General features: G+C 36.4%; 2 protein-coding genes across 7 annotated transcripts; both read right to left on the reverse strand.

Moving 5' to 3' along the window:
* Positions 1 to 1,274: 1,274 nt before the first annotated feature.
* LOC132617978 (large ribosomal subunit protein uL24c) lies at positions 1,275 to 4,050 on the reverse strand. The gene is made up of 4 exons (XM_060333050.1): positions 3,893 to 4,050; positions 2,572 to 2,610; positions 1,783 to 2,013; positions 1,275 to 1,675 (listed from the first exon to the last, which is right to left on the reverse strand). The coding sequence occupies exons 1-4, from the start codon at positions 3,980 to 3,982 to the stop codon at positions 1,472 to 1,474; spliced, it is 564 nt and encodes a 187-aa protein (XP_060189033.1). The 5' UTR covers positions 3,983 to 4,050; the 3' UTR covers positions 1,275 to 1,471.
* Positions 4,051 to 6,514: 2,464 nt separating this feature from the next.
* LOC132618273 (calcium/calmodulin-regulated receptor-like kinase 1) lies at positions 6,515 to 11,991 on the reverse strand. 6 transcript variants are annotated; one of them, XM_060333338.1, is made up of 9 exons: positions 11,879 to 11,898; positions 11,465 to 11,511; positions 10,389 to 10,752; positions 9,663 to 9,816; positions 8,872 to 8,998; positions 7,985 to 8,070; positions 7,690 to 7,761; positions 7,290 to 7,493; positions 6,515 to 7,105 (listed from the first exon to the last, which is right to left on the reverse strand). In XM_060333338.1, the coding sequence occupies exons 3-9, from the start codon at positions 10,700 to 10,702 to the stop codon at positions 6,770 to 6,772; spliced, it is 1,293 nt and encodes a 430-aa protein (XP_060189321.1). In that variant the 5' UTR covers positions 10,703 to 10,752; positions 11,465 to 11,511; positions 11,879 to 11,898; the 3' UTR covers positions 6,515 to 6,769. The 6 variants fall into 6 exon arrangements, with proteins under 6 accessions (XP_060189321.1, XP_060189322.1, XP_060189324.1 ...); XM_060333339.1 differs by lacking the exon at positions 11,879 to 11,898 and adding an exon at positions 11,684 to 11,866; XM_060333341.1 differs by lacking the exon at positions 11,465 to 11,511 and having other exon boundaries at positions 11,879 to 11,991.
* Positions 11,992 to 13,140: the final 1,149 nt, after the last annotated feature.

Genomic DNA, 13,140 nt, shown 5'->3' on the forward strand with positions numbered 1-13,140 from the left:
TATGGGCGACCCCTGCATCACACTGGGTGTTTCTCCGGTTGCTTTGCTAGCCTGCGCCGCCGCTAGCTCCTTTTTCTGTGGTAGTCGCAGATTCACTGGCTTCTTCTTTGCTTCTGATAGTTCAATTACTCCCTTTGTCTGTCGGCCTTTAGCCATTCCGGCACGCTTGCGCTTTTTCAGAGAGAGAGTAAAGAAAATTAATTACCCATAGTTAGAGAGCGAGAGAGATGCTACTTATTTTAAGCTTTTCAGTTGGGGTTTGGGATGGTGAATTGGGGTGTGACGGAGCAGTGGGAGGTTTAAAGGTGAAGGGACAGTGGAGATGGTGGTGGTTTTATGGTAGCCAAAGGGTGTTTGGGATGGTGGTTTCAGGTGGGTTACGGGTAGGGAAGGTGGCGGTGAGAAAACGCCGATGTGGGCAGTTTCTGATTTCTTCAGAATTATATGGGAATAACCCTGGTATAATCCCTGATGGTCTAGTAAATTCTTCATTCCCAAATACCTATTAGCCAGCCTATTTGTGACGGGCCTTTATGACATGAATTTGTAATGTCATATGTTTATTGGTTCGATGCATATATGAATTTCCATCATATCTGCCCACTAGACTTTATTACCTTCATCCTAATAAGACATTTTCATTTTGGTTTGCATTACATTTGATTCTTCTATATTTGAGCATATCATTATACCTTAAGAAGTAGATGGCCTGCATTACATTTGATTCTTCTATATTTGAGCATATCATTATACCTTAGAAGTGGATGGCCTGCATTACATTTGATTCTTGTATATTTGAGCATATCATTATACCTTAGAAGTAGATGGCCTGCATTAAATTTGATTCTTGTATATTTGAGCATATCATTATACCTTAGAAGTAGAAACAGACGGTCTATTTAACCATCAAGCTAATCACTATGGACATACCTGTCACCGCTTGAGGGTTGTTTTTGAAGATTGCAAATATTTATTGGAAGTTAATAAGGCTACCATTTAATACATATGGAGGGAGACAAACCACTGTGCCGTCCTTTTGGCAAACAAAGGGCACAACACAAGCATAAATTAGCTAATCTGGGAAGATACGATCAATGACATGGAGTTTCTTCTCCTGCCAAATTTAATCCATGTAGCTTATGAACGATTTTAAACTTTTCTGATCTTTTCCAATGTATCAAAAGAAATAATATCTAGTTTAGTTTTAAAAAAAAAAAGTGCAAAAGTATACACTCCATCTTACGAAAATCAAGTAATCACTTAAAGATGTCATATCAAAACATAAAATAAATATTTTATACTAATTAGAATTACTCAAGGGAAGAATCTTGATGCTGGTTTCTGCACATTAATATAAACTCTTCTGTTACTGTTTTAAAAAGGTGAAGGTAATAAGAGAATCATAATATTACAATGAGGAGAAGGTTCAAAATTAGCAAAATCAAACTAGAATTTACAGGCCAGTAATCGCCTAGGAAGCAGCAGCTACTGCTTCTGTTGTTTTCTCCTTCTCTTTGATTTTCTTCCAGTTCTCCGCACTATCGATGATTTCCCCAGTTTTTATGAGGTACCGGACCCTTTTCCCGTTGTCTAGTGTTTTATGACCCACTCGACTGGCTACTTTCTGCTCTTTCGAGTAAAGCATCACATTTGAACTGTGAATAGGAGCTTCAATCTGAAACGTTAACACAAAATTTTACTTGCAATGCTAGCCACAACCAAAAGAAAAGCTCAAGAAAATAATTTTCAGGGAGTTAGAGAAGAGAGAAGTCGAGATAAAACCTTGACTATCTGGCCTGGTTCATCTTCACTCCTACTCTTCACATGCTTGGTTTTCAAGTTCACTTCTTTTACTACTATTTTGCTGTTGTGCGTGATGATCTCGGTGATCTCCCCAATCTTACCTTTATCATGACCAGATATTACCTTTACTGTATCACCCAGCTTCACATGCATTTTGTGTAGTACTGGAAGGCTGTTTGGCTTACACTTCTTCCGTTCCCATCGCTTAAGCTGCAAAATTCACATAAAAAGATTGTTCTTATTCAATGATAGAGCAAATTCTAACCACAGATACTGTTATTTCAGCTACAAGAGTTTCATACTCCCCTTGCAAGTGATATTCAGTTCCTAACAAGTACTCCCTCCATCCCAATTTATGGGCACAAGGTTTAAGAAAGAAAGGGGATTCTGAAGTTTGTGGTCTAAAACAAACATTAGACATTTGTATTGCTATAAATCATTTCATTAAGGTAAATGGGGAATTTTACAGTTAAGTTGTCTTGAATTATAGAAACGTGACATTCTTTTTGGGACAAACTAAAAAGGAAAGTGTGTCATATAAATTGGGATGGAGGGAGTAACAATTAGTCCTGGAGATCAGCAGTAGAAACATTTGGTGGCCATTGTTAAAAGCTATTGACGAGTTAGTTTGAGCATTTCTCTCATTAGATCATAAGTTAGAAAAGAAGTGCATGAACACATAGCAGTGACCCAATAAAAGTAGTTGCAGCAAATGTATTCTCTGACATACATATTAAAGGACCAGAGAAAATGAATCAAGATGCCAACCTTTGCTGTAATCAAACATGGACCTTCTGTTGATGTAACCTGCACATCATATGGAGATTGTCATTAAAGTGGCTAAATATTATTCCACTTTGCAGTTTGATGCACAAAAAATTGACAAATTGTGTAAAAGCATGATATCCAAAGAGGATAGGATCAACAATCGCAATGAAGAGTGTTAGCTTGAATAAAGCAAGTACATTTTCTGGAGACAGATCTCATTCCATAATTTGCTTCCTATTGCTTGTGATGTTACGGGCATCTATGTAACAAATTCACCACTGTTTGTGATCCCTCATTGTAAACATGTTTGAAAGATAACTACAATATGAGAACGATTTATATTATCAAGGAATATAGGAGCGGATGTATGATATGGGTTCAACACAAACCAGTAGTTTTGACTCAAATCCTATATATGTGTTAAGAAATTAACTAAGAGCCCGTTTGGATTGGCTTATAAGTTGGTCAAACCAGCTTATAAGCCATTTTAAACTTATTTGGGTGTTTGGTAAAATAGAAAACAACTTAAATTAAGTTAAAAAGGGCTTAAATAAGCCAAAATCAAGAAGTTGCTCAACTCCAACTTTTTTTTTAAAGCTTAAAAGCCATTTTGTTTTGACAACAACTTTACCCTTTTATCCCTTATATTTTTTGTTAATTTCAATGCTACCCTTACTTCTAAAAACCCTTTAAGCACTTTTATCCAAACACATAACTGCTTATTTATAAAATAACTTTCAGCACTTAAAAAGTAGCCACTTTTTTTCAGCTAATCCAAATGGGCTCTTAATCAATTACTAGCATGTGCTTCATATACTTGAATTTTTTGAAGACACCTTTTGAGGAATCATTGGCTGTATTAAAATATCTGCTTGCAGCTAGATACTCGCCCAAATATACGGGTCAGGAACAACAACAACAACAACATATCCAGTGTAATCACACAAGTGGGGTCTGGGGAGGGTAGAGTGTACGCAGACCTTAGCCCCTACCTTGGGAGTTAGAGACATGGGCGGAGCCACCTTCGGCCAAGGGTGGTCAGGTGCACACCCTTCGTCGAAAACTTACGCAGTGTACATAGGTTAAATGTTAGCTATTATGAGTATATATTTAATTTTGCACACCCTTAACACAAGTTAGAAGAAAATTTGCACACCCTTCGCCAAATTCCTGGCTCCGCTACGGACCAGGAAATTTATGTCCAAACGATAGTGCAATTTAGATAGATAACTTTGTTCCTAATAGAGAGAAGTCAAATAATTCAAGAAGAGACCATTCGAGATAAAGACAATTCATTTGTGGAAGTTGTGAGAAAGCATACCAGAGGAGGAGGAGAGAAACGTTGGCCGAAGAGAGAGTTGGAGGAGGAAATGGAGAGACCAATAAAGGAGCTCGAAAGAGCCAACGCCATTATTGCCTAAGCCTTTCTGCAAGTCCTTTTGTGAAACTGGGAAATAACACAGAAGAGAGTTCTAGGATAGGATAATAAAAGGGAAACCACAACTTTCTTCTTCTTCTCTCTCTATCCAACTGAATTGGGCCTTGGACGGGTCGAGTCCAGCCCAATTAAAACTGGCCTTTTTGGCAATTGGGGAATAGCTTAACATAAAAAAGTGAAATTGAATCTTGATTCTTTCTAATGAAAATTAGATTGAATAGGATATATTAATGTAGATGTAAGAGTTCCTAAATACAACATTTAGTTCCTCAATTTTTAGTGGAGTTCTCGTGGTTTATTGTCTTGGCACTATTGTATTGAAACCTGATTTGTTAGTTGAATTTTTGTTTCATCTTCTTAAGCTTTGATGACTTAGTAAGTAACCCCAATAGAGCGCCTTTTTTTTTTTTTACGGGAATAAATTTAAGTAATTCTATTATCCTATTCAAATCTAAAACTGATCAACTTTGTTACAAAATCATTTTTTGCACGGATTGCCCTTCTTTTGGGGTGGTCTTTAAATTTTGCCCCTCATATTTGTGTTCTTTAAATTTTGCCCTTCGCTTAGATACCTGAGGTTCGGGGTTCGAACTCCCGCTCAGGCATAAAATAAAAAAATAATTTCGCAGGCAGGGCTGGGGGGAGTGTATGCCGGATCCGGCATAAAGTCCTTAAGGAAAAATTAAAGTTATGTCGGAGGGGGCATAACTTTTCCTCAAGGCATAGTTTAGTTATGCCTTATGGGGCAAAACTTTTCCTTAAGGAACTATGCCTTATGAGGCAGACTTTTAATTAAGGCATAACCAAAAGTATGCCCCATAAGGCAGAACTTTTTCTTAAGGTATAGACTTTGCCTTATAAGGCAAACTTTTAGTTATGCCATAAGGAAAAATTCCACCTTATGCATACTACAAAATTTTGCCCATTAAAAGTATGCCCCCACCGGCATAAACTTGTGAAGGAATTACCAAAGTTATGCCGGACCCGGCATACTTATGCCAAGTTTGCCCATAAGGCATAAGTATGCCGGGTCCGGCATAAGTTTGGTAATTCCTTAACAAGTTTATGCCGGTGGAGACATACTTTTAATGGGCAAAATTTTATGCCGGACCCAGCATAAACTTGTGAAGGAATTACCAAAGTTATGCCGGACCCGGCATACTTATGCCAAGTCTGCCCATAAAGCATAAGTATGCCGGGTTCGACATAACTTTGGTAATTCCTTCACAAGTGTATGCCGATGGGGGTATAGCGAAATTTAAACTCTGCCTTGCGAATTTTTTAAAAAATTTTGACTGTGTGGGGGTTCAAACCTGGAACCCATGGGGTTTAGCCGAAGGGCAAAATTTAAAGACCACCCCAAAAGAAGGGCAATTCGTTACAAAATAAAGCAGATACAGTGTGAATTGAATCCAAGCATGTCTATATTCTTTCTAATAAAATTAGATTGAACAAGATATATTAATTTAGATGTAAGAGTTCCTACATAGACCATTTAGTTCATCAATTCTTTGTGGAGGTCTCGGGGTTAAGTGTCTTGTATCATCTACAAATGAGCAACATTGAATTTGATGAAAATAAACAATTCACTTTGCAACTAAGAATTACACTTAGAATTGTGCGACCAAACAAATTATATTATATTAGGTCAATCAACTAAACAATCTCATATCTAAATCTAATTAGTTAAATGATTTTTTCTCATTGCTTAAGCTTGGGTGGTATAGTTACAAAATATTTATGCCGGTAAAAAGTACTCTAGTAAAATAACGAAAATCGGCTTGAACACTTAAATAAAAAACTCCCTCAACAACATTTTATGACTTGTGTGATACGACTGACCCCAAAATTTAAGAAAGAAAAAAGCTTTTGAAACTTAAAAACCAATGATACGATTTGTCAGGGTAGAATGGCAAGAAAGTATTTAAGTTTCAAAAGTTCTTTCTTAATTTTTGTGGCCAGCCATATCACATAAAATGCTATTAAAGGAGTTTTTTTTTTATAGTAATGGTGTTCAAGTCGATTTTCGTATACTTCCATTATTTATTAGGCTCATTGTCTAACTGGGGTAATTCTAGCTCGCCAGGATCAATTATTTCTAAGAGCCAAAACAACTTTTAGTACTAACGAAACATCAGATGCCAATTGCAATATGACATAGGTGGTTTTTGGCTAATTTTTTTTTTTTTTTTATTAAGCACCAGGTGTCCGGGTCTCTTTGAGCCCCGACTAATCCCGGGAGTGCACAGGCCCTCGGCAAAGAGTTTCCCGCAAGTACACCACGGGTAATTCAGGATTTTACCCCAATCCGATAGCCCTCAGAAATTGTTTGCACCCAGTGGGTTTCGAACTTGAGACCTTAAAAGGGAGCACCCCAAGGCTCAAGTCAATTACCACCAGGCCCTGAGGGTTAGGTGGTTTTTGGCTAATTCCAGCAAGTCCTATATAAATCCTACAATCAGGTCCAACAAAAAGATATTTTTGGCTGTCGAAGATGATATAAACTTTCATAGAAGTGAAAAAGACTGATCTGGGATTTTCTCCCTTCTACCATTCATTTACCTTCCACGCAAATTTACAAAAATTTAACAAAATTGGGAACTATCTTACACTCGGACTATATCACAACCTACGTATCCCAATCAAAGTCACCAACACAAAAGTGTGTTGTAAATGGAGAACCTAACAACCTGACCAATTTTACAAGATGAAAAGAAGAGAGAGAAGTAACCAAAAAAATAAACAAATGGAAGAACTGAGTTAAACTTCACATGAGTCAGCTGTGCTGTCAATAGATTCCACACGTCGGTGTCCAGAGATTGGACTCCGATGATCTAGTTGTTCAACATTGATGGTAACCTCCTCTGTTGTTGCAGATGAAGAACGCTTGTGACGCTTTCTTTCGTGTCTAGACTTGAGTATCCTTGACAGAACCTGCACAATGTCCCTCATGGAAGGCCGTTTCTTGGGGGCACGATTCACACATTTGTATGCAAGTGCTGCTACATCATTAAGCTCTTGCAGATCATACTTCCCATCAAGACGGGAATCTGCAATTTCCTCCCATCCGCCTTTTCCATCTGTTGTCATGGCTGCCTGCAATCATTAATCATTTGGAGCTTAGATTCTATATCATGGAATAGGTTTAGAAACATATAGACAAATAAAAGATGTTATATGTTCAAGAAATCACGGACCCTTAGTTCTAACCATATATTGTCAAAAAAAAAAAAAAAAAAAATCACATTACATAAAGAGGGGAGAGAGAGAGAGATCTTACTAGTTCAATATACTCGATAAGCCCCTGAAGAGGGTTTTTACCAGCAATAAGTTCGAATAGCAAGACCCCAAAGCTGTAAACATCGCTTTTCTTAGTGAAGGACCTAGTTGAGATATATTCAGGATCAAGATATCCGAATGTTCCACGGATGTTGGATACATGTTTACTGACCATTTCTTCCCTTGAGAGCCCAAAATCAGCAACCTATGTATTAAACCCAAGATCGCAATTATGCTCAGCATTAGCCCAAAATGGCTCTTACATTTTCATTATGATAAATTCAGAATGGTCATAATCTTCAGTATGACCGCCTCAAAGTCTTGCCATTTCATTATTATCAAAACCAAATAAATATATTTCTATTCGTTTACTTTTGGAGAGAAATAAGAAATATGCATACCCTGGCTCTCATTGACAGATCTAACAAAATATTTGATGATTTAATATCCCGGTGTACAATTGGAGGAACAGCCTGAAAAAGGAAATGACAAAGAAGAAAGAGGTGAGTGGACTCATCAATATATGGTAGCAGGAGAGTTGCCACTAGGACACGTGATTCAGAAATTGAGGTCCCAAAAAATGTATGTTGTATATGAACGGTATTTTGTGCTTATTTCAAGGATCCTCTACACAGAAGAGAGATTGGTCACTAATCATGAGTCAGCAATTAAATGCAAGCTATGGGAAAAGATTACCCCATCATGAAGATACTCTAAGCCCCTAGCCACATCCAGAGCAATTTGAACTCTCAATTCCCAGCATAACGGTTCAAGCTTTGCATCTGTCAAAGTAGTTCCGTTGTTAATACTATGTAACTTATGATCATGCATGTGAGAAGTTATCCTGGGCACAAATATCTGGCTATACTACAACATTTTACATTGATATGAGAACTTTGATTGGATGAGTACATAATTTATTTATTTATTTGTACATAATATGTTAGTCAAAAGACAAATGTCAGTGTATTGTGAATCTGTACGGAGGAGAATTTCCAATTTGAGTAGGTGCGATATCCGTTTAATAGTCACATAAACAATCCCCAGTATTCAGTATATGTGCAACCACAAGTGTCATGAACCAGCAGCGCTAAGCTCGACCTAAGGGAGCCTTGCTATGAGCTGATTAAATAAATGACTGAAGGGTTCAATGATTAATTACAGATGGAGTCAATCACGAATAGGAGAAATTATTGTTCAGAAAGGAGCTCAATTCTACACTGCAGAACATTCAGTGGGTTAGCACGAGACTGACTACACTCAAAACTTGCTTTTGGTGGCAGTGAACTGATAAACAGAGTAATCTCGTTTACCTATATAAATATAATTCCATTTACTGCAAACTAACTTCTTGAAATTGTTGCCTTAACCAAAGGATGGCCGATATATGTTACTCAATGCACATATTTGAGGTGAAAAATAAACATACAGGCATGCAATATTTGGTAACCTCAGCATCATCCAATCAGAGAATGTTTTTCAATTTTAGAATGTCGCAGGAAAATGCCTTGTTCACAACAGCCTCTCACGGAATTCTTTTTCTCTTGCCGCTAAGACATCAAAAAGAGTTCTCAATAGCATACCGTACAAGTGAGAAGCCAAACTGCCTCGGTTCATATAAACATAGATAAGCATATGCTGACCCTTCTCTGCGCAGTATCCAACTAAATTCACCAGGTTTCTATGATGTAGCCTTCCCAGTAACATGACCTGTGGAAATAAAAGAATCTGGAAGTCAATTTAATTTTAAAAGCTTTACAATATAGAAGGTAGTTCAGCTATTAAAGCATAACACATGGTTTAACACAAAATACGAATAAAAGAAAGAGGCTCAGAGGACATCCAGAACCCAATTGGATGAACAATTTTGCTAACTTACAAACGCTAAGATTTGCCTAACCTTTTTTAGTGTGCTGTGACATTTAGAGAAAACATTGTACATGTTTGGACTTTAGAGGGTTCCTGTCCCCCTTGCTTAGGAACAGTTGCAAGCACTTCACCAGCTACTGAATCAGAATATGAGGGGAGTTGAAGTAAATATCCCCTTTACTTTTGTCTGTAAACCAGATGTTTGTTAAAGATCACTTGGGCTTGTAACACTGCCATGTTATCTAAGTGATATCTCATGATTTAAGGTAAACATTTTTACGAAGCACAGAAAGTAGGTAAATTTATTTAGCATGTTCCACGACTACCCCATATTTATCAACTGGTTGTTTGGTGAACTGGCTTTTCCATATGTTAACTTTGAGCTTGCTTGACATTTGCACATTCCCAAAGATTGTCAAAATGACAACAAATGTTTGATCAAGTTGACTTGTCAAACACACAGGAAAACATTGTGAAAAGAATACTTCTGTAATGTTTAGAGTACCTCTGTTTGGAATTCTTTCTCCCCTTGTTTAGAATCAGTTGCAAGCACTTTGACAGCAACTGTCTCACCAGTACTCATCTGAGCTTTATAAACAGGACCATAGGCCCCTTGACCAATCAACGTGGTGAAGTTGTAGGTTGCTCTCTGCAAATCCCTGCCCATCAGTAGTGTGTGATCATTCGTCTCAATTATGAATCAAAAGCATTACAGCAGATAGTCATGGCCCTAAGATGCAAGGTCTATTCATTGAAGAGTGTAATTTATGTTAAATAGTACGAAAGGAATTGCAAGCAATGTAGCGAATCAAACACATTAATAGGATATTGCCATGGATCGAAGATGATAAGTCTTGCTACTGGAAAATCCTAGTTTTGCACCACATCCAAACAGTACATTGTTCGGAATTCTGAAACATAAAAATTTAAAAGTAGCCTGACATTGGATGGACAATCTTTGAAGTTATATGGTCAATGACAGTTTCTGTGATAAAGAGACAATAAAAAAGAATGCTTCACTTCTGCTATGGCAAATATTGTAGGTAAAAGTGGTGCTATGAAAGGGAAGTTTGGATCTGCTAGGATTCTTCTATTTTATTCTTCCGGTGTATGAAGCAACTATAACGCTAGTATAAATACTGATTTTAAACAAGCTCTCCGATGATAACTAGTAGTCATAGCAAAACTGCTCAAGTTCATAACACTCTTTTCATTTTGTCACAATACATACTTGTAGGAGTACTCGAGTATACCGGATGCAGAAACCACAGACGTCTTCCTGAGGCCCCCAAGCCACATTGACATGCCATTTTGGATAGACTTTGGCGACTCAGTACCAATTGAAGAGTCTGATAATTCTGTACAAGTATCAACACCATTTGCACGAATAGGAACAGTGGCTGCCCTCCTAGAACTGCTATTCCCTATCTGAGGACGTCTCTTATGGTACCTCCTAAAGCAGAAAAATGCAGTTATAGCTAATAGTACTCCTATAACCACTCCAATTGAAATGCCTATAATTAATCCAGATGACTCCTTCTCCATCTCTTTCTTCGATCCTCAGCTACTTAAGCATTGCTCCCATCGAGAAATAGCTGTAAGAAATTTAAAATAGTTAACTTCTGCACTTGGTGGCTCAAGCATTTTTTGCACTTAAGAGTCAAGAGGGAAAAAAAAAAAAAAAAGCCACTACAACAACTTCCAACAATCCCAAACTAGTCAAGATCAGCCATATACAACAACAACAACATACCCAGTGTAATCCAACCAGGTGGGGTGGTCTGGGGAGGGTAGAGTGTACGAAGACCTTACCCCTACCTTGTTAAGGTAGAGAGGTTGTTTCCGATAGACTCTCAGCTCAAGAAAAAACAGTTCAAAGCAGTTCGGAAAAGGAAGTAACGGAAATTAAGAAAAGTCATGGCAAAATACTACGGAAATCATGAATCCTCAATATCCATTTGGACTAATCTCGTCCCGATACAAGAGTCAAGAAAAATAGTAATATACAAAATTTTAATCCTAAAATGGATCTCCATTTCAATGGTCATAAAGAGAAATTAGTGTAGGTTACGATTTACCAAATAATTTTTGAAAAATTGTATCGAGAAGAAAACAAAAATAAACATGCTTTGAGAGACTAACCTTGCTTGTTAACTAAACATACTCTAACATGCAATAAACTGCAAGACAATAATCGATTTTGCCAAACAGAACATAAGTAGAAGTTCAAAATCTAGATTTAGTCAAAACAAGCCGGAAAAATTGACAGTTTCAACTTCAACATAAGAAAAATATCACTGAGCTTACAACTATTCTAACACGACGCAAATGTTCCATTCCTTTTGCTTGTACAGCTGTGTACAACCAAACAACTGATCAAAATGAAAATATACATCATATATTAAGTACTACAAAGCAAAATTTCAGAAAGTATAATAGTAGTACAGATCATCAAACAGTAGAGCGAGAAGCAAAAAAGGAAACTCAACAAAAGAGGAATTTTCAGGTGACAAAAGTGTAAGGTACATTTTTCCGTTGTGAAGCAGTTACAAAGTGTGATGAACAAGGATCTACTACTAGCAACGTTGAGAAGTAAGTAACAAAAAGTAAGGAATTTTGAGATGAACAAAAAAGGAAGGAATTTGGTTAAGACCGTGTTTGAGAGAGAGAGAGAGAGAGGAAAATGAAATTAAAGAGGGAAAAGCAGAGTCTTGTTTCTACCAACTGGACTTGTTCGACATTTACGTTGATGAGAGAGGCTCAACCGCGCCTGACGGATGATGATTATTTTATATTCCTATAAGGCTCGTTTAGTTTATATTCCGACTTTTTCCTTTAATTATGATGAATATTTATTTAAATACTATAATAAATGATGGTCTAGCCACTTTTGAGTCCCTTATATAAATTTGGTTAATTTAACTAACTAATAGATAAACGAAAACAAGCATAAATTTATTTTGAAAGTTTGAATTGAAAATGTCTAATTGAAACACTTTATTATGAGTTGAGGTGTTTAATTGAAACAAGATTTAGTTCGAATGTCTGAATGAAATATTTTGATAAGTTTTAAGGAGTTGCCTATGTATTGAGGTTAGAATTAAATAATGGTCTAGCCACTTTTAGGGCCACTAAGTAAATTTGCATTATTATTCTTGTGTTACAAGGAAAAAGGATTGAGAGAGATAAACTTCCATTTTAACTGGTACATGAAATTTACTTGACCGAGTTAATTTGAATTCCTATAGCATGTATTTTCTATTAAAAGCTTCTTTCATTTTTAAAGTTTTAATTGAAATTTGACACCTTCTAATTAAGGCTATATGAATCTTATTCGTTCCACTGTTTTCCTAATTTGATGGTGCAAGAGAAACTTTGCACAATCTTTTATTTGGAACATTTATCATGATAAGGTCTTTAACCTTTGGTAGATAAATTTTGGACATAAGTTAGATGTCTAATACGTAAGAAGTAGCTTTCAAATATGTAACTGAAGGGATGTTATAATTTTAAGACTGCTTATGTATTGATCTTTTTATTCTCTTTTTTAACTATATACCCTATCTTTCTCAGACTTCACTTATAAAATTATACTAGATATGTTATTGTTGTTATTTACTCTCTTTATTAACTATGTAGACAGAATCTATATAAAAAAAATTTGGTTAAAGAATATGTGTAATCACTCTTCATTGTAAGCATTATACCTTCACTAGTTGCTTAAGGCAATCTAACAGTGAAATGTTTAATTAGCATAAAATAACAATCATTATTCCTTGATAAAGTGAATCCACGGTGAACGTTATTTGGGTTTATTAAAGCTAAGCATACCCCTTTAACTTTTACAAGTACATGACTTATCATTGCCCTTGAATAATGGTCATCCAATTTTGTCTGAAGATTTTACTGTCTAATGAAACAAAGATTACCCAGGTAAAAATATAATACGTGTGTCAATAAACTTATCTCACTAAATCATAACT

The sequence above is a fragment of the Lycium barbarum genome, chromosome 11, assembly GCF_019175385.1.
Source record: "Lycium barbarum isolate Lr01 chromosome 11, ASM1917538v2, whole genome shotgun sequence".
Lineage (NCBI taxonomy): Eukaryota > Viridiplantae > Streptophyta > Magnoliopsida > Solanales > Solanaceae > Lycium > Lycium barbarum.

What these genes read in the sequence shown, in the direction of transcription:
- LOC132617978 (XM_060333050.1), bottom strand. Translation starts at nt 3,982, where the DNA reads ATGGCGTTGGCTCTTTCGAGCTCCTTTATTGGTCTCTCCATTTCCTCC. An exon ending in GTTTCTCTCCTCCTCCTCTG is followed by an intron (nt 2,611 to 3,892) that starts GTATGCTTTCTC and finishes TATGATGTGCAG; the next exon opens with GTTACATCAACAGAAGGTCC. An exon ending in AACCAGGCCAGATAGTCAAG is followed by an intron (nt 1,676 to 1,782) that starts GTTTTATCTCGA and finishes TTAACGTTTCAG; the next exon opens with ATTGAAGCTCCTATTCACAG.
- LOC132618273 (XM_060333341.1), bottom strand. Translation starts at nt 10,702, where the DNA reads ATGGAGAAGGAGTCATCTGGATTAATTATAGGCATTTCAATTGGAGTG. An exon ending in TTTGGCTTCTCACTTGTACG is followed by an intron (nt 8,071 to 8,871) that starts GTATGCTATTGA and finishes CTACTTTGACAG; the next exon opens with ATGCAAAGCTTGAACCGTTA. An exon ending in TAGAGTATCTTCATGATGGG is followed by an intron (nt 7,762 to 7,984) that starts GTAATCTTTTCC and finishes TTCCTTTTTCAG; the next exon opens with GCTGTTCCTCCAATTGTACA.